General features: G+C 47.5%; 1 protein-coding gene across 1 annotated transcript in view; it reads left to right on the forward strand.

Moving 5' to 3' along the window:
- The first annotated feature begins 919 nt into the window (after positions 1 to 919).
- The window catches only part of pik3r3b (phosphoinositide-3-kinase, regulatory subunit 3b (gamma)), a 201,264-nt gene continuing 177,207 nt past the window's right edge, over positions 920 to 24,976 (forward strand). The window contains exons 1-2 of the mRNA XM_058638360.1: positions 920 to 1,075; positions 1,388 to 2,325. Of these exons, the coding sequence (XP_058494343.1) occupies positions 2,022 to 2,325 (304 nt within the window). The 5' untranslated portion in view covers positions 920 to 1,075; positions 1,388 to 2,021. The remainder of the gene's footprint in view (positions 1,076 to 1,387; positions 2,326 to 24,976) is intronic.

A 24,976-nucleotide genomic window follows, 5' to 3' on the forward strand; every position in this document is an offset into this window, starting at 1 on the left:
CTAGTGTGGAAAAGAGATGTGCGTCGGTCCCCTGGGAAAACGCCCGTATCATGCCAGATTACCAGTGCAGCCCTGGTGTGACGTGTGCATGAGTCATCAGACGAGCTGCTGATGTGGATGTGGATGTGGAAGACCAAAAAGCAGAGTTTTACAAAGGTCCGTGCTGCAGGTGATGAAAGCATGCGTTAATGCCTCTGCGTTGACTTGGCAGAGAACCAGTCGAACTCTGAAGGTGGTGGGAGAGAGGAGGATGATGGACAACCTGTCCCGTCCCCTGCAGGACACCCTCACATCACTCAGTGTCAGACTGAAACCTTTTAAATGTGTGAAGGAGTGATATCTGCTGCTGTTACACTGTAAAAAAAACCATATGTAACATGTGTCTCCTCCATTATCAATATAACACTGTGAGTATCTAGCAGAGCAGTGTGTGAAGCATTGTGTCATTGAGGTTGTGCTGCAGAGAGGGGGAACCTCTCCCCTCTGTCTTGAACACTTTGTGCCTGAATGAGCTCCTGCAGCTCCTCAATGAGAACGTGCGCCGCCTGTGACGCAGCAGTGCGCCTCTGTCTGTCTGTCTGTCTGCCTGTCTGTCTGTCTGCTGCGTCATGACAACAGCCCTCCATCATTTATGTGAACTTTACAAGTGTTTTTCCTGACATTTCCTGACATGCGCATGGACAAACACAAACACATGAGCTGAAGAACAAGACAACAGCATGAGGATGAGGATGAGGATGATGAGGATGATGATGGGCGTTTGTTTTTGTCTGTGCTGCAGCTGCAGCAGCGGTGCGCCACACACACACACTCTCCTCACATCACATCCCCGCCACAGCCTGGCATAATTTGCAGACAGTAAGAGGAGGAGGAGGGGTTTACTGACGTCAGCACTGCCGCTGTCTACAGCACCGAGCAGGCAGCCTGTCTGCTGGAACCGGACACGCCATCCATCTACCCTGACGCGGCTTTACGGATGTCTGGGCGCGCGCAGCCCGGTTCGGGTAGAGTCCAAGCGCACGGTTCGTTCAGCGGGGCGTCGCGGGGGAGGAGGAGGAGGAGAGCGGCTCGTCCGGTGAGTTTAGCGGGAGCCAGACGGCGGGACTCACCGGTGTGTCTGAAGTTTATATTCGCCTCGTCACGCTTTTTCTAACTGATACTGTGTGTGTGTGTGTGTGTGTGCGTGTGTGCGCGTGACAGAGGGAGTGTCGTGGAGCATGTTTACATGTCATCCAAACATCATTGATTTCTAACTGTTCTTCATTTGTGTTGATTCATCTAAGTTGTCATGATTATGATGATCTCAGGCCTGTTTTCAGTTATAATGATAGTAAATGATAGTAACTTCTGTTTGTATGGGATGTTAATATTTGAACTTTATTTGAAGTTTGCAGGAGGCTGCACAGACCTGGAGGAAACCAAAGAGCACACACTGAGTGACACGCCAAAGTCTGCACTGCAGTGGATTTCCTCAGGTGTGTGTGTGTGTGTGTGTGTGTGTAGACTCAGGATAGGCAGTGTGTGCTCCTTCTCATTAATGCCTGAAGAAGCTGCAGAAGCTTTTGGAGAAACTGTGTGGAGGTTGCCCGTCCTAAAAAAACTGTGCCACCTACCAGTGTCCAGACCAAAGAACGCCCCTTGTCTCCGTCTTGTCTGATCATGTGATCACTGAAGCCAGCAGGCCTCAAGACCGAAGTCTGGGTTCACTCTCTCTCTCTCTGGATTTAAAGAAATCAAAAACTGCTCAGATGTTTGACCTAAGTCTTCAATCCTAAAGCAAAGACCAACCAACGGTTCACTTTCATCTCCTTGCACTTGGAGGACTTGGTGGTTTTGGATGAAGAAAGTTGGATCTGTTCTTCAGGAGGTTGCAGGTAGAGGAAGTTCATTCTCAGGGACATTAACATGTGTCATTAAAGACAGACAGAGTTTTTGTTTTGGTCTTCTTCAAAGCCAGTACGTGTTACTTTAAATGCAGACAAATATCAGGCTGTGGAATAGTCCTATGGGCTCCAGTTGCAATGGCAGCTGAAAGTTTCCAGTACCGGGCGATCTACGAGTACAGGAGGGAGCGCGCGGATGATATCAGTCTCCAGCTGGGCGACGTGCTCACTGTCTCCAAGTATCAGGAGGGGGAGGAACGGAGCCCCAAAGGCTGGCTGCGTGGCACCAACGAGAGGACCAAGGAGAAGGGGACATTTCCAGGGACCTTTGTGGAGTACATTGGAGTGGTGAGAGTTGGGCCTCCTGCATCTAAACCCTGGCCCAGGCCTGCACCGTGGACCAATGTGGGGCCTCAACCTCAGGGAGCAGCTGCAGCTTCAGGTGAGTGCTGATCCAACAGCGTGGACTTTTACTGAGACAGTTCTTTGAATGTGTGGTATTGTGATTGAGTGTGTGCTCGGTGCTATCGGCTGCTACAAAGCTTGTTGCCATGTTTGATTGGTGTCTGACCACTGCAGTTATAAAGATTCTCAAACCGACAGTGGTCTTAAGAAGTGATGAGCCTGTTCCACCTCATATGCAGCACACACTGCATCGTTTTTAACAAGAACCTAACGTCTCATTGGTCAATTTGTTCAAAACTAACTACTACTTGACATCAGCGCAAGAGCCGCTGCAGGACGGGTGCGACAAGTCATTTGTGAGACTATGCTGCTGAATTTACAACCTGTGTGTAATTCATCAATGGACTCCTGGTGTTTTCCCACGCCATTCATGTCATTCTTGTCTAGTGCCAGCGTATCATTGAAAGAAGTCATCCAAAGGAGCGATGAGGGAACCTGAGGCTGATGGCAGCTCTGACTGAACTGGACCGCTTTTCAAACACAACACACACGGTCACTTTGCTGTACGTATAACACTGACAACGAGACGCAGCAAACGCTCGGCAGTGTGGCAACTCCTCAGCAAGGAAAGAAGCTATTGTTTATCCTAAAAGTCACTGGAAGTCACTAACTGCATGATTAGTCATCCTCGTACAGTAGACGAGTTCACAGCCGTGTGGAGGGGGTTGTGGCAGAGCTTCAGTGGGATGCTGTGTGGAAATCAAGCTTCAAAATAGTTTTCACCGACATTCTGTCTCTGCAGTAGCCGCAGCCGCAGCTGTGTATGTGTGTGTGTGTGTGTGTGTGTGTGTGTGTGTGTGTGTGAAGCCTGCTCTGGTCGCAGTCACACTGTGATGTGATTTTCTTTTTACTTTCTTTGCATCTCGCGTGAGATGATACATGCTTTCATGTCTCCAGAAGTCCACCAGAAAATGTTGCTAGATTTGTCTCTGGTCGCTCGAGGGTTCTGAATACTCGCTCAATATAGCAACAAAGTGGCTAAGTTGGCAACACTGAGCCTCGGAGCCAGCAGCATTTTCAGTGGAGCTTGAAAACACAGGGTCGTATGAAGAGCAGGTGTATCCAGAGCAGAAACCCTAACCCTCGGCTAAATCGAGGCTGTTCCATACACTTTTGTATGTAATGTAACGCTCAATCACAACACAGTACATGGCTTCCACAGCTGTCCTACAACTCAAAACTCCGAGGATCCTCTGAAGCAACTTGTCTCCTTGACTCGCTCTGCTCTGACCTTCACTCTTTTTACTGCTGATCATTCTTTAACTGAAATAGCAAGAAATACATGAATCCATTCTCTAATAAACACTGACCTCAATTTGAATTATCCAATATGAATTCATAAAATGGCATGATGGGTCTGTTAAAAGATGCACTTTCTAATGCATATGTGTCCGATACGAGACATCCTCAAGTATTTACCACTACCCATATCAGTCCAATCCAGTCATTTTATAGCTTTTTAACTATGAGTCCTTTGTGCTGAGGCATTTATCACTTATTAGTTTCAAACACTTTCAAATACACAGTTTGAGTGAGTGACAAATATTCTGCTCCCACAAAGAAATAAACAGCCACAACATGACTCAGTTAAAATGCTGCTGCTGATTTTTATTTCTAAATGTTCACAGTATCTGCATCTGATCGAGTGATCTGACCGATACCAAGTATGTATTGAGTCATCCTGACCCGTTAGTCTCATAATAGCTGGTCACACAAGAGAAAAGTGAACCTGAAAACATGGCAGAACCACCAGGACCTCCTTGTCCAAGGAAAAGACAAAAGTGGTGGACAAAAGTTTTCAATTCCCTGACATTGATCCTTTTTCACATTGTTTTGGAACAGTATCACACTGAAATGATATAGAATCGAATTGGGAAACAAACTCGTGATGGCATGAATTTTAGAATTCAGTCAGTTCATGAAACGTGGAGATACTCTGCCAGGGTCCAAAACCCTAGGATCCCAGTCCGGTGAAACCAAACCAAACCTTGAACCTGGATCATCTTGTGGGATACATTACCGGTTCCTATCCCGTTTTTTTAAAATGACAAAACTCTGAGGAGCATCAGCAGGAGAACAACATGTGCAGTGTGTTGGCAGCTACTTTGATGTGTCTGACACTGTGACCACCCGCCTCCTGTCCAGCTCACGGAGACGACAGCCGCTCATTTGTTTGTTTGATTGTTTGTTCAATCATTCAATCAATCAATCAATCAATCAATCAATCATTCATTCATTCATCCATCTATCTTCTGGATCCAGTTGTTTTAGACCTGATGGGCAGTATTTCTGATACATTTATTCAAATACAAATTATTATTATTATACTGAGATGAAGAAAATGCCTTCATCTACTTTAATGTCATTTATTTTACTGTGTTTTACATACAAACAAAATGACAGAAGAACAAGAATATGTGAAGTGCTGCTGCAGACTGGACCACATGGTGCTTGGTGTCTGCACCGCGAGCCACACTTGTGTATGTTGTCAGTGCTTCAGCGAGTGCTCGGGTGTGAACAACAGCACAGGGTCATGATTATTACTTATTCTGAGTAGTTATTATATGCATGCTAACAGGATGTTGTGCACAGAGCAGTGAGACTGGGATGAAACACATCATTAGTGCAGTCGTTTGGATAGTTGCTGATTCATTGTAGGCTTCATCTGTTTCTGAACACCAAGACAATAAATAACCATACTTAAGGACTGCTGTAGTTTATTCTGATACATGGTGTGGCTGCTGTATTTTGTAGTTCATTTTGATACATGTATTACTTCTATGACCAATTTGAACCTTTTTAGAAACCTTTTTAGAAGAGTCTCATGTTGTAGTATTTATTACAATGAAATAAATACATACACTGAACAAACATGAGATATATGTCAGTTTAAAATGTGCAATAAGAATATTTCTGCCAGTCTGGAAAAGTCTGCCAGTCTGGGAAAGTCTGATGACGCAGCAACATCCCACATGTCATATTATTATGTTATCTCCCAACCTAACACAGCTCTTTTCACCTCTGGGACTGAGGACACGCCGTACTCCAGAGCACAAGCTGTGATGAAGCACACACAGATGGCAGTGGAGGCGAGTAGGAACAAAATAGAAAGAGTGTTGAGAGGCAGGATGTTGCCCCGCTTTAAAAGTGATTCAGACTGTGTTTTGTGTTTGTACAGGGTCAGAGGTCAGTATTAGGTCAGGCTGTCTGATGCAGAGCAGTGTTCTCTCGTCACCTCTCTTCTCTGCTGCCTTTCTGTTCTTTTACATGTTCTCCCTGCAGGTTCCTTTTGTTGCAGTGGGTTAGAGCAGGTTAATATGGGAAACAAATGTATGTACAATATTCTTTTTTACATCATTTGATGTCTGGATATTTTTAGTCTATATCCCGACGCAGGTGATATTTGTGGATATAAGGCTGCACACAGGTTGTTTCTCTGGATGAAAGGAGAGGGACAATATGCTGTAAATATAATCTCCTGTATTACATGATCTTATAATGCACTTCATTTCAGATAATATCTGCTTTATTTCGTTGTATTTTAATGTTAAATGAAATAATTAGGGTTCGAGCAACAAGGTTGCAAGAACCCTATTGAAACTGGAAGGATTATTATTAGGGTTCGAGCAACAAGGTTGCAAGAACCCTCTTGAAACTGGAAAGATTATTATTATTATTCTTATTATTCCCCCAAATGAATTGCCTTTTTGAGGCCTTTCCCATACCCCAAAACTCACCAATTTTTGTGACCGCATCAATCCTGGTGTAAATTTACGTCTGAAAAAGGTTCGGGGAATGTGCGTCGAAAATTGAATGTGGGAGGGGCCAATAAGTGCGGCGCCACCTGTCCAAATTCACCATGACCAACACAAATATCGCACATGCACGAAATTCGGTACACATGTGTAGTGGGTCAGGATGAAGAAAAAATTACATTATGACCATGATCCAAACCCAACAGGAAATCCGCCATCTTGGGTTGATTGGCGATTTTTTGGCGATTTTGGCGAATTCGCAGCAATGGTATTTGAACTAACTCCTCCTAGAGTTTTCGTGCGATCACCTTCAAACTTGGTGAGGTCCCTGTGGACCAGTTGAGGAGCTCACGGTATCAAATGTTTTTTCAAATGTCGCATGGCGCACGAGATAGGGGGCGGCAAAGTTCGTGATGATTCTGATGTTTCGCATCAGAAAAACAAAACTCTTATAACTTTGCGATGGAAGGTCCGATCCGAACCAAACTTGCTACCATTGATGATGGGCCATGGCTGAAGACGTCTATGAAAAAACGGTGAAGTTTGAAAACAGCGCCTTCTTGTGGTGAAAGAAAATACACAAAAAAAAAGTTTTTTTACGATTTCGGGAATAACTTTTACACAGATAATCGTACCGCACTGAAAATTGGTGACAACAGTCAAAACACATGGTAGATGATGCGTGATCAATATGACGACAAATCGTTTAACGGTGTTGCCATGGCAACGACGCAAAGTCGGATTTTTGGGACAAAAAATCAAACTGCTACAACTTCGTGAATCCTGGTCCGATCTGAACCAAACTTGCTAGGATTGATGATAGTCCGGCCCTAAAGACGTCTATATGAAAATATTAAATTTCGAAAACAGCGCCCCCTGGTGACAGCAGACAATATGACAGCTTGTATTTCAATTATCTCCTCCTAGAGCTTTTGTGCGATCACCTTCAAACTTGGTGAGATCAATGTGGACGAGTTGAGCATCAAAAGTTATCAAAAGCTTTTTAAAATATTGTATGGCGTACGAGATAGGGGGCGCCAAAATTGGAGATAATAATAATTTTTCATAACAGACAATGAAACTCTTATAACTTCGCGATGGAAGGTCTGATCCCAACCAAACTTGCTATAGTTGATGATGGTTAGTTGCTGAAGACGACTATGTTGCTGAAACGGTACATTTTGAAAACAGCGCCTCCTGGTGGTGGTAGAAAATTATAAAAAAACAAACTGTTACAACTTTGCCAATCCTGGTCCGATCTGAACCAAACTTGCAAGGATTGATGACAGTCCGGCCCTGAACACGTCTATATGAAAATATTCATTTTCAAATACAGCGCCCCCTGGTGACAGCAGACAGAATTACATTTATAGTTTTTGATGCTGCTCCAACAGGGATTGTTGTATCCACTTGAAACTTAGTATGTGGGACCCCAGACCCTTCCTCAACATGTCCGTAAAAGGTCACCTCCCTACAGGAAGTGGAACGCCCGAAACAGGAAGTAAAGTCTTACATTGTCCGATTGACACGAAACTGGATATGTGAGTTACTGGACCTTCCCTGAACATGTTTACGGAGACGCCGTTGACCGAACAGGAAGTCGGCCATTTTAAACAGGAAGTGCCCTCTAACTTTGCCGTACGTTGTCCTATCTGCACAAAACCTTATATGTGACACCAGGGACCTGTCCTGAGCATGTCCGTAAAAGGTCACCTCCCTACAGGAAGTGGAACGCCCGAAACAGGAAGTAAAGTCTTACATTGTCCGATCTGAACAAAACTTGATATGTAAGACAAGGGAACTTCCCTGAACATGTTTACGGAGACGAACAGGAAGTTGGCCATTTTAAACAGGAAGTGCCCTCTAACTTTGCCGTACGTTGTCCGATTTGCACGAAACCTTTTATGTGACACCAGGGACCTGTCCTGAGCATGTCTGCAAGAGATGACCTCCCAACAGGAAGTGGAATGCCCGAAACAGGAAGTCAACTCTAAGATTGTCCGATCTGCACAAAACTTGATATGTAAGACAAGGGAAGTTCCCTGAACACGTTTACGGACACGCACTTGACCGAACAGGAAGTCTGCCATTTTAAACAGGAAGTGCCCTATAACTTTGCCATACGTTGCCTGATCCCCCTCGAAATTTGGAACGACATGCGCGGGGACGCCGCTGAAAATAACTAGTACTGAAAATAACTAGTACTGAAAATAACTAGTACTGCGCGCGGTGAATGAACGGGTGAGAGCGCGAGGCAACGCGGGTCGGCTCGAACCCGTTCAGAACCGCGCGCGGTACTAGTTATTTTTATTATTATTAGGGACCGAGCACTCACACAGTGTGCGAGGACCTATTGTAATTCGAGCAACATAAACCGCGCACTCACACAGCAGTGTGCAAGGACCTAGGACTGTGCACAAACACAGTAGTGTGCAAGGACCGAGGACCGAGCACTCACACAGTGCGCGGAGGGTCCGAGCCCACGCAGTGGGCGAGGACATATTGTTATTCTAGGAATTATTATTATTATTATTATTATTATTATTTTTCTCCGCATGGAATCTCGAATTTGACCCCCTGAACCAGCGTGAAAACGGACGAAAATTGGCACGCACATCAGAACTGCCGAAAAATTCGATAAATTTGTGGAATTGCGAAAAAACAATGCAAAATGGCTCACTAGCGCCCCCACAGGTCACTGCCTATGGAGCAGGCAAAATTTAGTTTTACCGAATTTCCCGAAACTTGGTGGGGTGATTGTTCGGCGCAAGCCGAACAAAAAATCCTTTTGACTCCATGACCTCGACTCAACAGGAAGTCGGCCATCTTGGATTTGGCGTCCATCTTGGCGTTTTACAAGTTTCGTAACTGAACGAACTTGTCTGAGGGCGTTCATCGTAGCAACGCGCAAAACGCGTCAAATTGTTCCAAACCCATCCAAGATCAAAAGTTATAGAAAACTTTCGCAGATTCAAAGGGGCGTGGCCACGGCAGCCATCGGAATTTTGGCGAATTTCGACGGCTCGCCACGAAACAGGAAGTGCGCTATAACTTCGCCATACTTTGGCCTATCCGCACCAAACTTCATACGTGACACCAGACCCCGCCCCTGAACACGTCTACGAATGCGAACTTGACCCCAACGCGATGTCGGCCATTTTGATTATCGCGTTTCGCCGCTAAACAGGAAGTGCCCTGTAACTCGCCCAAAAATTTCCCCATTGACCCAAAACTTGATATGTGAGACCATGGGCCCGCCCTGAACATATCTGCAAGACATCACCTGCACACAGGAAGTAGATCGTCTGAAACAGGAAGTGCCCTTTAACTCCGCCAAACATTGACCAATCTGCCCAAAACTTGATATGTGGTACCAAGGGCCCGCCCTGAACACATCTGCAAGACATCACCTGCACACAGGAAGTAGGGTGCCTGAAACAGGAAGTGCCCTGTCATTTGCCCATACATTGACCAATCGGCTCCAAAATTGATACATGGTACCAAGGACCTGCCCTGAACACATCTGCAAGACACCACCTGCACACAGGAAGTAGGTCGCCCGAAACAGGAAGTGCCCTTTAACTCCGCCAAACATTGACCAATCGGCCCGAAACTTGATATGTGAGACCAAGGGCCCGCCCTGAACATGTTTTCAAACCATGACCTGCACACAGGAAGTAGGTCTTCCCAGACAGGAAGTGACCCGTAACATTGCCATACGTCGACCAATCTGCACTAAACTTCACATGCGAGATAAGGAACCCGGCCAGAGCCCACGTTATACATGACATGCCGGTAGAGGGTGGCGGCCGCGAGGTCCCGTACAACGCTGCTTGCAGCTTTAATTAGGGACCGAGCACTCACACAGTGTGCGAGGACCTATTGTAATTGTAGCAACATAAACCGAGCACTCAAACAGCAGTGTGCAAGGACCTAGGACTGAGCACTCACACAGTAGTGTGCAAGGACTGAGGACCGGGCACGCACACAGTGCGCGCGGGGTCCGAGCACACGCAGTGTGCGAGGACATATTGTAATTGAAGGAATTATTAGGGACCGAGCACTCACACAGTGTGCGAGGACCTATTGTAATTCGAGCAACATAAACCGCGCACTCACACAGCAGTGTGCAAGGACCTAGGACTGTGCACAAACACAGTAGTGTGCAAGGACCGAGGACCGAGCACTCACACAGTGCGCGGAGGGTCCGAGCCCACGCAGTGGGCGAGGACATATTGTTATTCTAGGAATTATTATTAGGGACCGAGCACTCACACAGTGTGCGAGGACCTATTGTAATTCGAGCAACATAAACCGCGCACTCACACAGCAGTGTGCAAGGACCTAGGACTGTGCACAAACACAGTAGTGTGCAAGGACCGAGGACCGAGCACTCACACAGTGCGCGGAGGGTCCGAGCCCACGCAGTGGGCGAGGACATATTGTTATTCTAGGAATTATTATTATTATTATTATTATTATTATTTTTCTCCGCATGGAATCTCGAATTTGACCCCCTGAACCAGCGTGAAAACGGACGAAAATTGGCACGCACATCAGAACTGCCGAAAAATTCGATAAATTTGTGGAATTGCGAAAAAACAATGCAAAATGGCTCACTAGCGCCCCCACAGGTCACTGCCTATGGAGCAGGCAAAATTTAGTTTTACCGAATTTCCCGAAACTTGGTGGGGTGATTGTTCGGCGCAAGCCGAACAAAAAATCCTTTTGACTCCATGACCTCGACTCAACAGGAAGTCGGCCATCTTGGATTTGGCGTCCATCTTGGCGTTTTACAAGTTTCGTAACTGAACGAACTTGTCTGAGGGCGTTCATCGTAGCAACGCGCAAAACGCGTCAAATTGTTCCAAACCCATCCAAGATCAAAAGTTATAGAAAACTTTCGCAGATTCAAAGGGGCGTGGCCACGGCAGCCATCGGAATTTTGGCGAATTTCGACGGCTCGCCACGAAACAGGAAGTGCGCTATAACTTCGCCATACTTTGGCCTATCCGCACCAAACTTCATACGTGACACCAGACCCCGCCCCTGAACACGTCTACGAATGCGAACTTGACCCCAACGCGATGTCGGCCATTTTGATTATCGCGTTTCGCCGCTAAACAGGAAGTGCCCTGTAACTCGCCCAAAAATTTCCCCATTGACCCAAAACTTGATATGTGAGACCATGGGCCCGCCCTGAACATATCTGCAAGACATCACCTGCACACAGGAAGTAGATCGTCTGAAACAGGAAGTGCCCTTTAACTCCGCCAAACATTGACCAATCTGCCCAAAACTTGATATGTGGTACCAAGGGCCCGCCCTGAACACATCTGCAAGACATCACCTGCACACAGGAAGTAGGGTGCCTGAAACAGGAAGTGCCCTGTCATTTGCCCATACATTGACCAATCGGCTCCAAAATTGATACATGGTACCAAGGACCTGCCCTGAACACATCTGCAAGACACCACCTGCACACAGGAAGTAGGTCGCCCGAAACAGGAAGTGCCCTTTAACTCCGCCAAACATTGACCAATCGGCCCGAAACTTGATATGTGAGACCAAGGGCCCGCCCTGAACATGTTTTCAAACCATGACCTGCACACAGGAAGTAGGTCTTCCCAGACAGGAAGTGACCCGTAACATTGCCATACGTCGACCAATCTGCACTAAACTTCACATGCGAGATAAGGAACCCGGCCAGAGCCCACGTTATACATGACATGCCGGTAGAGGGTGGCGGCCGCGAGGTCCCGTACAACGCTGCTTGCAGCTTTAATTAGGGACCGAGCACTCACACAGTGTGCGAGGACCTATTGTAATTGTAGCAACATAAACCGAGCACTCAAACAGCAGTGTGCAAGGACCTAGGACTGAGCACTCACACAGTAGTGTGCAAGGACTGAGGACCGGGCACGCACACAGTGCGCGCGGGGTCCGAGCACACGCAGTGTGCGAGGACATATTGTAATTGAAGGAATTATTAGGGACCGAGCACTCACACAGTGTGCGAGGACCTATTGTAATTCGAGCAACATAAACCGCGCACTCACACAGCAGTGTGCAAGGACCTAGGACTGTGCACAAACACAGTAGTGTGCAAGGACCGAGGACCGAGCACTCACACAGTGCGCGGAGGGTCCGAGCCCACGCAGTGGGCGAGGACATATTGTTATTCTAGGAATTATTATTATTATTATTATTATTATTATTTTTCTCCGCATGGAATCTCGAATTTGACCCCCTGAACCAGCGTGAAAACGGACGAAAATTGGCACGCACATCAGAACTGCCGAAAAATTCGATAAATTTGTGGAATTGCGAAAAAACAATGCAAAATGGCTCACTAGCGCCCCCACAGGTCACTGCCTATGGAGCAGGCAAAATTTAGTTTTACCGAATTTCCCGAAACTTGGTGGGGTGATTGTTCGGCGCAAGCCGAACAAAAAATCCTTTTGACTCCATGACCTCGACTCAACAGGAAGTCGGCCATCTTGGATTTGGCGTCCATCTTGGCGTTTTACAAGTTTCGTAACTGAACGAACTTGTCTGAGGGCGTTCATCGTAGCAACGCGCAAAACGCGTCAAATTGTTCCAAACCCATCCAAGATCAAAAGTTATAGAAAACTTTCGCAGATTCAAAGGGGCGTGGCCACGGCAGCCATCGGAATTTTGGCGAATTTCGGCGGCTCGCCACGAAACAACACGTGTGCTATAACTTCGCCATACTTTGGCCTATCCACACGAAACTTCATACGTGACTCGAGACCCCGCCCCTGAACACGTTTACAAATGCGAACTTGACCCCAACGCCATGTCGGCCATTTTGATTATCGCGTTTCGCCGCTTTACAGGAAGTGCCCTGTAAATCGCCCAAAAATTTCCCGATTGACCCAAAACTTGATATGTGAGACCATGTGCCCACCCTGAACACATATGCAAGACATCACCTGCACACAGGAAGTAGATCCTCTGAAACAGGAAGTGCCCTTTAACTTCACCAAACATTGACCAATCGGCCCAAAACTTAATATGTGAGACCAAGGGCCCGCCCTGAACATGTCTGCAAAGTATGACCTGCACACAGGAAGTAGGTCGCCCGAAACAGGAAGTGCCCTGTCATTTGCCCGTACATTGACCAATCAACCTGAAACTTGATATGTGAGATCATGGGCCCTCCCTGAACACATCTGCAAGACATCACCTGCACACAGGAAGTAGATCCTCTGAAACAGGAAGTGCCCTTTAACTTCACCAAACATTGACCAATCGGCCCGAAACTTCATATGTGACACCAAGGGCCCGCCCTGAACACGTCTGCAAAGTATGACCTGCACACAGGAAGTAGGTCGCCCGAAACAGGAAGTGCCCTGTCACTTGCCAAACATTGACCAATCGGCCCGAAACTTGATATGTGAGACCAAGGGCCCACCCTGAACAAATCTGCAAGACATCACCTGCACACAGGAAGTAGATCCTCTGAAACAGGAAGTGCCCTTTAATTTCACCAAACATTGACCAATCGGCCCGAAACTTCATATGTGACACCAAGGGCCCGCCCTGAACACGTCTGCAAAGTATGACCTGCACACAGGAAGTAGGTCGCCCGAAACAGGAAGTGCCCTGTCATTTGCCAAACATTGACCAATCGGCCCGAAACTTGATATGTGAGACCAAGGGCCCACCCTGAACAGATCTGCAAGACATCACCTGCACACAGGAAGTAGTTCCTCTGAAACAGGAAGTGCCCTTTAACTTTCCCGTACATTGACCAATCGACCTGAAACTTGATATGTGAGATCACGGGCCCGCCCTGAACATGTCTGCAAGACATCACCTGCACACAGGAAGTAGATTGTCTGAAACAGGAAGTGCCCTTTAACTTCTCCAAACATTGACCAACCGGCCCGAAACTTGATATGTGGTACCAAGGGCCCGCCCTGAACACGTCTTCAAGACATGACCTGCACACAGGAAGTAGGTCTCCCTAAACAGGAAGTGCCCTGTCATTTGCCCGTACATTGACCAATCGACCTGAAACTTGATATGTGAGATCATGGGCCCGCCCTGAACACGTCTGCAAGACATCACCTGCACACAGGAAGTAGATTGTATGAAACAGGAAGTGCCCTTTAACTCCGCCAAACATTGAACAATCGGCCCAAAACTTGATATGCGAGACCAAGGGCCCGCCCTGAACATGTTTGCAAACCATGACCTGCACACAGGAAGTAGGTCTTCCCAGACAGGAAGTGACCCGTAACATTGCCATACGTCGACCAATCTGCACTAAACTTCACATGCGAGATAAGTAACCCGGCCAGAGCCCACGTTATACATGACATGCCGGTAGAGGGTGGCGGCCGCGAGGTCCCGTACAACGCTGCTTGCAGCTTTAATTATTATTATTATTATTATTATTTTTCTCCGCATGGAATCTCGAATTTGACCCCCTGAACCAGCGTGAAAACGGACGAAAATTGGCACGCACATCAGAACTGCCGAAAAATTCGATAAATTTGTGGAATTGCGAAAAAACAATGCAAAATGGCTCACTAGCGCCCCCACAGGTCACTGCCTATGGAGCAGGCAAAATTTAGTTTTACCGAATTTCCCGAAACTTGGTGGGGTGATTGTTCGGCGCAAGCCGAACAAAAAATCCTTTTGACTCCATGACCTCGACTCAACAGGAAGTCGGCCATCTTGGATTTGGCGTCCATCTTGGCGTTTTACAAGTTTCGTAACTGAACGAACTTGTCTGAGGGCGTTCATCGTAGCAACGCGCAAAACGCGTCAAATTGTTCCAAACCCATCCAAGATCAAAAGTTATAGAAAACTTTCGCAGATTCAAAGGGGCGTGGCCACGGCAGCCATCGGAATTTTGGCGAATTTCGGCGGCTCGCCACGAAACAACACGTGTGCTATAACTTCGCCATACTTTGGCCTATCCACACGAAACTTCATACGTGACTCGAGACCCCGCCCCTGAACACGTTTACAAATGCGAACTTGACCCCAACGCCATGTCGGCCATTTTGATTATCGCGTTTCGCCGCTTTACAGGAAGTGCCCTGTAAATCGCCCAAAAATTTCCCGATTGACCCAAAACTTGATATGTGAGACCATGTGCCCACCCTGAACACATATGCAAGACATCACCTGCACACAGGAAGTAGATCCTCTGAAACAGGAAGTGCCCTTTAACTTCACCAAACATTGACCAATCGGCCCAAAACTTAATATGTGAGACCAAGGGCCCGCCCTGAACATGTCTGCAAAGTATGACCTGCACACAGGAAGTAGGTCGCCCGAAACAGGAAGTGCCCTGTCATTTGCCCGTACATTGACCAATCAACCTGAAACTTGATATGTGAGATCATGGGCCCTCCCTGAACACATCTGCAAGACATCACCTGCACACAGGAAGTAGATCCTCTGAAACAGGAAGTGCCCTTTAACTTCACCAAACATTGACCAATCGGCCCGAAACTTCATATGTGACACCAAGGGCCCGCCCTGAACACGTCTGCAAAGTATGACCTGCACACAGGAAGTAGGTCGCCCGAAACAGGAAGTGCCCTGTCACTTGCCAAACATTGACCAATCGGCCCGAAACTTGATATGTGAGACCAAGGGCCCACCCTGAACAAATCTGCAAGACATCACCTGCACACAGGAAGTAGATCCTCTGAAACAGGAAGTGCCCTTTAATTTCACCAAACATTGACCAATCGGCCCGAAACTTCATATGTGACACCAAGGGCCCGCCCTGAACACGTCTGCAAAGTATGACCTGCACACAGGAAGTAGGTCGCCCGAAACAGGAAGTGCCCTGTCATTTGCCAAACATTGACCAATCGGCCCGAAACTTGATATGTGAGACCAAGGGCCCACCCTGAACAGATCTGCAAGACATCACCTGCACACAGGAAGTAGTTCCTCTGAAACAGGAAGTGCCCTTTAACTTTCCCGTACATTGACCAATCGACCTGAAACTTGATATGTGAGATCACGGGCCCGCCCTGAACATGTCTGCAAGACATCACCTGCACACAGGAAGTAGATTGTCTGAAACAGGAAGTGCCCTTTAACTTCTCCAAACATTGACCAACCGGCCCGAAACTTGATATGTGGTACCAAGGGCCCGCCCTGAACACGTCTTCAAGACATGACCTGCACACAGGAAGTAGGTCTCCCTAAACAGGAAGTGCCCTGTCATTTGCCCGTACATTGACCAATCGACCTGAAACTTGATATGTGAGATCATGGGCCCGCCCTGAACACGTCTGCAAGACATCACCTGCACACAGGAAGTAGATTGTATGAAACAGGAAGTGCCCTTTAACTCCGCCAAACATTGAACAATCGGCCCAAAACTTGATATGCGAGACCAAGGGCCCGCCCTGAACATGTTTGCAAACCATGACCTGCACACAGGAAGTAGGTCTTCCCAGACAGGAAGTGACCCGTAACATTGCCATACGTCGACCAATCTGCACTAAACTTCACATGCGAGATAAGTAACCCGGCCAGAGCCCACGTTATACATGACATGCCGGTAGAGGGTGGCGGCCGCGAGGTCCCGTACAACGCTGCTTGCAGCTTTAATTATTATTATTATTTTCTTTCATGCCACGGGATCTCAAATTTGACCCCCTGAACCTGCGTGAAAACGGACGAAAATTGGCACGCACATCAGAACTGCCGAAAAATTCGATAAAATAGTGGAATTGCGAAAAAACAATGCAAAGTGGCTCAGTAGCGCCCCCACAGGTCACGTGCCTATGGAGCTGGCAAAATTTAGTTTCACCGAATTTCCCGAAACTCGGAGGGGTGATTGTTCGGCATAAACCGAACAAAAAATCCTTTTGACACCATGACCTCGACTCAACAGGAAGTCGGCCATCTTGGATTTGGCGTCCATCTTGGCGTTTTACAAGTTTCGTAACTGAACGAACTTGTCTGAGGGCGTTCATCGTAGCAACGCGCAAAACGCGTCAAATTGTTCCAAACCCATCCAAGATCAAAAGTTATAGAAAACTTTCGCAGATTCAAAGGGGCGTGGCCACGGCAGCCATCGGAATTTTGGCGAATTTCGGCGTCTCGCCACGAAACAACACGTGTGCTATAACTTCGCCATACTTTGTCCTATCCGCACGAAACTTCATACGTGACACGAGATCCCGCCCCTGAACACGTCTACGAATGCGAACTTGACCCCAACGCCATGTCGGCCATTTTGATTAACGCGTTTCGCCGCTAAACAGGAAGTGCCCTGTAACTCGCCCAAAAATTGACCGATTGGCTCCAAACTTGATATGTGAGACCATGGGCCTGCCCTGAACACATCTGCAAGACATCACCTGCACACAGGAAGTAGATCGTCTGAAACAGGAAGTGCCCTTTAACTTCACCAAACATTGACCAATCGGCCCGAAACTTGATATGTGGTACCAAGGGCCCGCCCTGAACACGTCTGCAAGACATCACCTGCACACAGGAAGTAGGGTGCCTGAAACAGGAAGTGCCCTGTCATTTGCCCGTACATTGACCAATCGGCTCCAAAATTGATACGTGGTACCAAGGGCCTGCCCTGAACACATCTGCAAGACATCACCTGCACACAGGAAGTAGGGCGCCTGAAACAGGAAGTGCCCTTTAACTTCACCAAACATTGACCAACCGGCCCGAAACTTGATACGTGGTATCAAGGGCCCGCCCTGAACACGTCTGCAAGACATGACCTGCACAAAGGAAGTAGGTCTCCCTAAACAGGAAGTGCCCTGTCATTTGCACGTACATTGACCAATCGACCTGAAACTTGATATGTGAGACCAAGGGCCCGCCCTGAACACGTCTGCAAGACATGACCTGCACACAGGAAGTAGGTCGCCCGAAACAGGAAGTGCCCTTTAACTCCGCCAAACATTGACCAATCGGCCCAAAACTTGATATGTGAGACCAAGGGCCCACCCTGAACATGTTTGCAAACCATGACCTGCACACAGGAAGTAGGTCTCCCAGACAGGAAGTGACCCGTAACATTGCCATACGTCGACCAATCTGCACTAAACTTCACATGCGAGATAAGTAACCCGGCCAGAGCCCACGTAATACATGACATGCCGGTAGAGGGTGGCGGCCGCGAGGTCCCGTACAACGCTGCTTGCAGCTTTAATTAGGGACCGAGCACTCACACAGTGTGCGAGGACCTATTGTAATTCTAGCAACATGGACCGAGCACTAACAAAGCAGTGTGCAAGGACCTAGGACCGAGCACTAACACAGTAGTGTGCAAGGACCGAGGACCGGGCCCGCACACAGTGCGCGTAGGGTCCGAGCCCACGCAGTGGGCGAGGACATATTGTTATTCTAGGAATTATTATTATTATTATTATTATTATTATTATTATTATTATTTTCTTTCTCTCCACGGGATCTTGAATTTGACCCCCTGAACCTGCGTGAAAACGGACGAAAATTGGCACGCACACCAGAACTGCCGAAAAATTCGATAAAATAGTGTAATTGCGAAAAAACAATGCAAAATGGCTCACTAGCGCCCCCACAGGTCACTGCCTATGGAGCAGGCAAAATTTAGTTTTACCGAATTTCCCGAAACTTGGTGGGGTGATTGTTCGGCACAAGCCGAACAAAAAATCCTTTTGACACCATGACCTTGACTCAACAGGAAGTCGGCCATCTTGGATTTGGCGTCCATCTTGGCGTTTTACAAGTTTCGTAACTGAACGAACTTGTCTGAGGGCGTTCATCGTAGCAACGCGCAAAACGCGTCAAATTGTTCCAAACCCATCCAAGATCAAAAGTTATAGAAAACTTTCGCAGATTCAAAGGGGCGTGGCCACGGCAGCCATCGGAATTTTGGCGAATTTCGGCGGCTCGCCACGAAACAACACGTGTGCTATAACTTCGCCATACTTTGGCCTATCCACACGAAACTTCATACGTGACTCGAGACCCCGCCCCTGAACACGTCTACGAATGCGAACTTGACCCCAACACGATGTCGGCCATTTTGATTATCGCATTCGCCGCTAAACAGGAAGTGCCCTGTAACTCGCCCAAAAATTTACCGATTGGCCCAAAACTTGATATGTGAGACCATGGGCCCGCCCTGAACACATATGCAAGACATCACCTGCACACAGGAAGTAGATCCTCTGAAACAGGAAGTGCCCTTTAACTTCACCAAACATTGACCAATCGGCCCGAAACTTCATATGTGACACCAAGGGCCCGCCCTGAACACATATGCAAGACATCACCTGCACACAGGAAGTTGATCCTCTGAAACAGGAAGTGCCCTTTAACTTCACCAAACATTGACCAATCGGCCCGAAACTTCATATGTGACACCAAGGGCCCGCCCTGAACACGTCTGCAAAGTATGACCTGCACACAGGAAGTAGGTCGCCCGAAACAGGAAGTGCCCTGCCATTTGCCCGTACAGTGACCAATCGACCTGAAACTTGATATGTGAGATCATGGGCCCTCCCTGAACACATCTGCAAGACATCACCTGCACACAGGAAGTAGGTCGCCAGAAACAGGAAGTGCCCTTTAACTCCGACAAACATTGACCAATCGGCCCAAAACTTGATATGTGAGACCAAGGGCCTGCCCTGAACATGTTTGCAAACCATGACCTGCACACAGGAAGTAGGTCTTCCCAGACAGGAAGTGACCCGTAACATTGCCATACGTCGACCAATCTGCACTAAACTTCACATGCGAGATAAGTAACCCGGCCAGAGCCCACGTTATACATGACATGCTGGTAGAGGGTGGCGGCCGCGAGGTCCCGTACAACGCTGCTTGCAGCTTTAATTATTATTATTATTTTCTTTCTCTCCACGGGATCTTGAATTTGACCCCCTGAACCAGCGTGAAAACGGACGAAAATTGGCACGCACACCAGAACTGCCGAAAAATTCGATAAAATAGTGGAATTGCGAAAAACCAATGCAAAGTGGCTCAGTAGCGCCCCCACAGGTCACGTGCCTATGGAGCAGGCAAAATTTAGTTTCACCGAATTTCCTGAAACTTGGTGGGGTGATTGTTCGGCGCAAGCCGAACAAAAAATCCTTTTGACACCATGACCTCGACTCAACAGGAAGTCGGCCATCTTGGATTTGGCGTCCATCTTGGCGTTTTACAAGTTTCGTAACTGAACGAACTTGTCTGAGGGCGTTCATCGTAGCAACGCGCAAAACGCGTCAAATTGTTCCAAACCCATCCAAGATCAAAAGTTATAGAAAACTTTCGCAGATTCAAAGGGGCGTGGCCACGGCAGCCATCGGAATTTTGGCGAATTTCGGCGTCTCGCCACGAAACAACACGTGTGCTATAACTTCGACATACTTTGTCCTATCCGCACGAAACTTCATACGTGACACGAGACCCCGCCCCTGAACACGTCTACGAATGCGAACTTGACCCCAACGCCATGTCGGCCATTTTGATTAACGCGTTTCGCCGCTAAACAGGAAGTGCCCTGTAACTCGCCCAAAAATTGACCGATTGGCTCCAAACTTGATATGTGAGACCATGGGCCCGCCCTGAACACATCTGCAAGACATCACCTGCACACAGGAAGTAGATCGTCTGAAACAGGAAGTGCCCTCTAACTTCACCAAACATTGACCAATCGGCCCGAAACTTGATACGTGGTATCAAGGGCCCGCCCTGAACACGTCTGCAAGACATCACCTGCACACAGGAAGTAGGGTGCCTGAAACAGGAAGTGCCCTGTCATTTGCCCATACATTGACCAATCGGCTCCAAAATTGATACGTGGTACCAAGGACCTGCCCTGAACACATCTGCAAGACACCACCTGCACACAGGAAGTAGGTCGCCCGAAACAGGAAGTGCCCTTTAACTCCGCCAAACATTGACCAATCGGCCCAAAACTTGATATGTGAGACCAAGGGCCCGTCCTGAACATGTTTGCAAACCATGACTTGCACACAGGAAGTAGTTCTTCCCAGACAGGAAGTGACCCGTAACATTGCCATACGTCGACCAATCTGCACTAAACTTCACATGCGAGATAAGTAACCCGGCCAGAGCCCACGTTATACATGACATGCCGGTAGAGGGTGGCGGCCGCGAGGTCCCGTACAACGCTGCTTGCAGCTTTAATTATTATTATTATTTTCTTTCTCTCCACGGGATCTTGAATTTGACCCCCTGAACCTGAGTGAAAACGGACGAAAATTGGCACGCACACCAGAACTGCCGAAAAATTCGATAAAATAGTGGAATTGCGAAAAACCAATGCAAAATGGCTCAGTAGCGCCCCCACAGGTCACGTGCCTATGGAGCAGGCAAAATTTAGTTTCACCGAATTTCCCGAAACTTGGTGGGGTGATTGTTCGGCGCAAGCCGAACAAAAAATCCTTTTGACACCATGACCTTGACTCAACAGGAAGTCGGCCATCTTGGATTTGGCGTCCATCTTGGCGTTTTACAAGTTTCGCAACTGAACGAACTTGTCTGAGGGCGTTCATCGTAGCAACGCGCAAAACGCGTCACATTGTTCCAAACCCATCCAAGATCAAAAGTTATAGAAAACTTTCGCAGATTCAAAGGGGCGTGGCCACGGCAGCCATCGGAATTTTGGCGAATTTCGGCATCTCGCCACGAAACAACACGTGTGCTATAACTTCGCCATACTTTTTCCTATCCGCACGAAACTTCATACGTGACACGAGACCCCGCCCCTGAACACGTCTACGAATGCGAACTTGACCCCAACGCCATGTCGGCCATTTTGATTAACGCGTTTCGCCGCTAAACAGGAAGTGCCCTGTAACTCGCCCAAAAATTGACCGATTGGCTCCAAACTTGATATGTGAGACCATGGGCCCGCCCTGAACACATCTGCAAGACATCACCTGCACACAGGAAGTAGATCGTCTGAAACAGGAAGTGCCCTTTAACTTCACCAAACATTGCCCAATCGGCCCGAAACTTGATACGTGGTATCAAGGGCCCGCCCTGAACACGTCTGCAAGACATCACCTGCACACAGGAAGTAGGGTGCCTGAAACAGGAAGTGCCCTGTCATTTGCCCATACATTGACCAATCGGCTCCAAAATTGTTACGTGGTACCAAGGACCTGCCCTGAACACATCTGCAAGACACCACCTGCACACAGGAAGTAGATCCTCTGAAACAGGAAGTGCCCTTTAACTTCACCAAACATTGACCAATCGGCCTGAAACTTGATATGTGAGACCAAAGGCCCGCCCTGAACACGTCTGCAAGACATCACCTGCACACAGGAAGTAGGTCGCCCGAAACAGGAAATGCCCTGTCATTTGCCCGTACATTGACCAATCAGCTCCAAAATTGATATGTGGTACCAAGGGCCCGCCCTGAACACATATGCAAGACATCACCTGCACACAGGAAGTAGGTTTCCCGAAACAGTAAGTGCCCTTTAACTCAGCCAAACATTGACCAATCGGCCCAAAACCTGATATGTGAGACCAAGGGCCCGCCCTGAACACATATGCAAGACATCACCTGCACACAGGAAGTAGGTCGCCCGAAACAGGAAGTGCCCTGTCTTTTGCCAAACATTGACCAATCGGCCCGAAACTTGACATGTGAGACCAAGGGCCCGCCCTGAACATGTTTGCAAACCATGACCTGCACACAGGAAGTAGGTCTTCCCAGACAGGAAGTGACCCGTAACATTGCCATACGTCGACCAATCTGCACTAAACTTCACATGCGAGATAAGGAACCCGGCCAGAGCCCACGTTATACATGACATGCCGGTAGAGGGTAGCGGCCGCGAGGTCCCGTACAACGCTGCTTGCAGCTTTAATTATTCTTATTATTCCTTAAAGTAAATCGCCTTTTTGAGGCCTTTCCCATACCCCAAAACTCACAGATTTTTGTGACCGCATCAATCGTGGTGTAAATTTACGTCTGAAAAAGGTTCGGGGAATGTGCGTCAAAAATTGAATGTGGGAGGGGCCAATAAGTGCGGCGCCACCTGTCCAAATTCACCATGACCAACACAATTATCGCACATTCACGAAATTCGGTACACATGTGTAGAAGGTCGGGATGAAGAAAAAATTACATTATGACCATGATCCAAACCCAACAGGAAATCCGCCATCTTGGGTTGATTGGCCATTTTTTGGCGATTTTGGCGAATTCGCAGCAATGGTATTTGAACTAACTCCTCCTAGAGTTTTCGTGCGATCACCTTCAAACTTGGTGAGGTCCCTGTGGACCAGTTGAGGAGCTCACGGTATCAAAAGTTTTTTCAAATGTCGCACGGCGCACGAGATAGGGGGCGGCAAAGTTCGTGATGATTCTGATGTTTCGCATCAGAAAAACAAAACTCTTATAACTTTGCGATGGAAGGTCCGATCCGAACCAAACTTGCTACCATTGATGATGGGCCATGGCTGAAGACGTCTATGAAAAAACGGTGAAGTTTGAAAACAGCGCCTCCTTGTGGTGAAAGAAAATACACAAAAAAAAAGTTTTTTTACGATTTCGGGAATAACTTTTACACAGATAATCGTACCGCACTCAAAATTGGTGACAACAGTCAAAACACATGGTAGATGATGCGTGATCAATATGACGACAAATCGTTTAACGGTGTTGCCATGGCAACGACGCAAAGTCGGATTTTTGGGACAAAAAATCAAACTGCTACAACTTCGTGAATCCTGGTCCGATCTGAACCAAACTTGCTAGGATTGATGATAGTCCGGCCCTAAAGACGTCTATATGAAAATATTAAATTTCGAAAACAGCGCCCCCTGGTGACAGGAGACAATATGACAGCTTGTATTTCAATTATCTCCTCCTAGAGCTTTTGTGCGATCACCTTCAAACTTGGTGAGATCAATGTGGACGAGTTGAGCATCAAAAGTTATCAAAAGCTTTTTAAAATATTGTATGGCGTACGAGATAGGGGGCGCCAAAATTGGAGATAATAATAATTTTTCATAACAGACAATGAAACTCTTATAACTTCGCGATGGAAGGTCTGATCCCAACCAAACTTGCTATAGTTGATGATGGTTAGTTGCTGAAGACGACTGTGTTGCTGAAACGGTACATTTTGAAAACAGCGCCTCCTGGTGGTGGTAGAAAATTCTAAAAAAACAAACTGTTACAACTTTGCCAATCCTGGTCCGATCTGAACCAAACTTGCAAGGATTGATGACAGTCCGGCCCTGAACACGTCTATATGAAAATATTCATTTTCAAATACAGCGCCCCCTGGTGACAGCAGACAGAATTACATTTATAGTTTTTGATGCTGCTCCAACAGGGATTGTTGTATCCACTTGAAACTTAGTATGTGGGACCCCAGACCCTTCCTCAACATGTCCGTAAAAGGTCACCTCCCTACAGGAAGTGGAACGCCCGAAACAGGAAGTAAAGTCTTACATTGTCCGATTGACACGAAACTAGATATGTGAGTTACTGGACCTTCCCTGAACATGTTTACGGAGACGCCGTTGACCAAACAGGAAGTCGGCCATTTTAAACAGGAAGTGCCCTCTAACTTTGCCGTACGTTGTCCGATCTGCACAAAACCTTATATGTGACACCAGGGACCTGTCCTGAGCATGTCCGTAAAAGGTCACCTCCCTACAGGAAGTGGAACGCCCGAAACAGGAAGTAAAGTCTTACATTGTCCGATCTGAACAAAACTTGATATGTAAGACAAGGGAACTTCCCTGAACACGTTTACGGAGACGAACAGGAAGTTGGCGATTTTAAACAGGAAGTGCCCTCTAACTTTGCCGTACGTTGTCCGATTTGCACGAAACCTTTTATGTGACACCAGGGACCTG

The sequence above is a fragment of the Solea solea genome, chromosome 9, assembly GCF_958295425.1.
Source record: "Solea solea chromosome 9, fSolSol10.1, whole genome shotgun sequence".
Taxonomy (NCBI): domain Eukaryota; kingdom Metazoa; phylum Chordata; class Actinopteri; order Pleuronectiformes; family Soleidae; genus Solea; species Solea solea.